The sequence below is a fragment of the Phaethon lepturus genome, unplaced genomic scaffold (assembly GCF_000687285.1).
Source record: "Phaethon lepturus isolate BGI_N335 unplaced genomic scaffold, ASM68728v1 scaffold43219, whole genome shotgun sequence".
Lineage (NCBI taxonomy): Eukaryota > Metazoa > Chordata > Aves > Phaethontiformes > Phaethontidae > Phaethon > Phaethon lepturus.
In genome coordinates this window covers 1-2,721 of record NW_010562117.1, presented here as the reverse complement: position 1 = coordinate 2,721, position 2,721 = coordinate 1, and the positions used below count along the sequence as shown (strand labels likewise).

The window sequence follows — 2,721 nt, the reverse complement described above, 5'->3', positions numbered from 1 at the left end:
CTTCCTTCCAGCTGAAAGAGGATCTGTTGTTATCTAAAAAAGGATTTTCTCCTGAGTTGATCTGCACACATCATCTTTAATAATGTTCACAACTTCTAAAAGGAACACCACTAAATTAAGAGAGCCAGTGATGGTTTTCCAGTAGTGAATAAGTAAACAAATGCATCAAACCTGCATCAGATCAGTTGTTCTATGTGGAAATGTGCAACGGTTAAAGATATTGGTGTCATGTTTTTACAGCATGTTGGTGCTTAATACCAGTAGATCTACCAAACCATGAAGACTAAAGCCAAAGGGAAGAAGCAAAGGCATACTGTCGACAAGGAAACATTTTCTGAGGAGTCAGCAACGAGAAAAAAAGAACTGGTGAAATCTTTGAGACACAAAGAAAGGAGGAATGGGGGAAACAAGGAGAGCAGCAAGCTGATTACAGCCGGAGCCAAGCATCCTTGGAGCAGTAAGGACAGGCATTTGAGAAGACTGGAAAGCAATGAGCGGGAGAGGCAGAGAATGCACAAGCTCAACAATGCGTTCCAGGCTTTACGGGAAGTGATCCCTCATGTGAGAGCTGAGAACAAACTTTCCAAAATAGAGACCCTCACACTGGCCAAAAATTACATTAAATCCTTGACCTCCATTATACTCAATATGTCCAATGGACACTTTCCAGCAGCAGAAGGGATGGGGGGAGCCTGGGTGTCCAAATTGTACCAGCATTATCAACAACACCATGGAGATGATGATCATGAGGAACATCTACAAAAATATTCCACATAGATTCACAGCTTCAGCCCAAACACCTATAGTTAGCTACTACTGTAATTCTTTTTCCTTCTTGCGTGATAATACATGTCAGTACATAAGAGGTTTAAGAGATTATTTTTGCCTCCAGCTATCCTCTGTTTTTTCTTAAAAAGACAAACAGGTAATACTCATGGCTATAGCTTATACGGCACATAAAAATATTACCTTAAATTATGAGATTTTTTCAGAGCTTAACGGATGTGTTTGTGTGATGCATCAGGGTCTGGAAACCTACCCTGTAACACTGTAATTCACTCAAAAGTAAAGAGTTAGTAGCTTCTGAAAATTACCGTTCCTGAAGGGTAGTGAATTGAGCATTTAAGGCCTGTGTCACCTGAGCTCGCTAGAGCTTTTTGAGAATCTTGGCTGTCGCGCTGTTCACCAGCCTTTCAGTGACTCTCTTACCCATCCTGCTACAGAGGAAATGAAAATTGATGACAACATTTGACTAACTTCATGAGTGAAGTGGCACATGTGGGCAATTGGCCACCAAATCTGAATATTTGCATGTTTTGGATCTGCTCTGATAATTTTGAACCTTGCAAAGCATGAAAACTTTTATTAAAGTACTTGTTAATGTAGACATCTGCAACGCTTTCTTAGATTGTAAGCTCTCTGGAGTGAGGATGTTTTCTGGTCTATGTTTCCAGAGCATCCAGCCTCATGGAGTTTTTCTTTAGTGCGTCTCTGGGTGCCATGGTGATACAAATAATAAATAAGGGATGAAGGACTTATTTTTGCCGAAACTATGCTTTAGCATAGTGCTAAGTTAGACAGTGATCTATGCAATTACAAATTATTTTCTAACGAAGCCTGTAATGTGATCAGGATTCTTTCTGGGTTAGTGCTAGATTCTGGTATTATAAATACAATAAATGAAGCAGGAGCTCTTCAAAAAGGAAAATGAGCTTTTCTTTTTTTCCCCCCATCCCGTTGTAAAAAGTGTTGTGTCACTGAGCTCTCACCTACTCTCGTATTCTCACACCTGAAGAACGCGGCGAGGTGCCCGGGGTGTTACCCCGGTGTTACAGCTCTGCCTACCCCCATCCCCGAAGCCCTGTGCTGGCAGGAGGGCTGCAGCTCTGGGGTGGGGTAGCAAAGGCAGAATCTGGCGTCTGGTGCACCAGTAGGGCTGATGATGGTGTGTGGCGTGGGCCTTCTCCCTGCAAAGTAGGGCTGTCTGAGGAGGAACGGGGGCTGAGAAAGGATTTATTGGCTGCATCAGAGAAGGGTTATACTGCACTGCATAGGTCCTAACATGCTCTTTATTTTGCTCCAGGAGAGCCGATAGCGGGACAACTTCATTCGGACTAAAAGGCTACGTTTCCCAGGCAGGCTGGTAAGGGATGTGCTTTTTTCTCCACCACAGTGATCCACAGCTATGATGTAGAACAACGTAATGTTTTATATGCACGGTTGCCTTACTGGAGAAGTTACTTGGATCCTGCCTCAACTTGGGATTTTCTTAGTTTCTGAACTGTTTTCACACTAAAATAGTTGTGATTACCCCTTCTAGTACTCAAGTGTTATGAACATATTACCTCATCTCTTACCACAAACCAAATCTGTAAGTGCTGTATTTTACTTCATTCAACAGCTGCTCCTTATTGGTGAAGCCCTTAATGTATGTATTTACGCGTTGTCTGATTATAGTGGGAGAAATCGGTGACACTAAGGCATTTTCTTTCAGTTCCTCTCCTGGAGGAGGGGAGGGAGGCGGGTGGTGGTTGAACTGACGGGCGATTGCCAACAGCAGACCGCCCGCTACGTGGGAGGGCGTGAGGCGGATGGTGCCCTGGCTCTGGCCGTAATCCCCTGCCAGCCGCCCACCCCCGCTGTCGCTGCCAGGAGCAAAATGCATTCATCAGCTGCAATTGTACGAGTTCGGCTGCGTCGCTGCGCCGGGGGTCCGGGGCA

The 2,721-nt window shown here is 44.4% G+C and overlaps 1 protein-coding gene across 1 annotated transcript; it reads left to right on the top strand.

The window, feature by feature from the left end:
* Positions 1-276: 276 nt before the first annotated feature.
* On the top strand, positions 277-777 carry BHLHA15 (basic helix-loop-helix family, member a15). The gene has a single exon (XM_010294176.1). The coding sequence runs from the start codon at positions 277-279 to the stop codon at positions 775-777; it is 501 nt and encodes a 166-aa protein (XP_010292478.1).
* Positions 778-2,721: the final 1,944 nt, after the last annotated feature.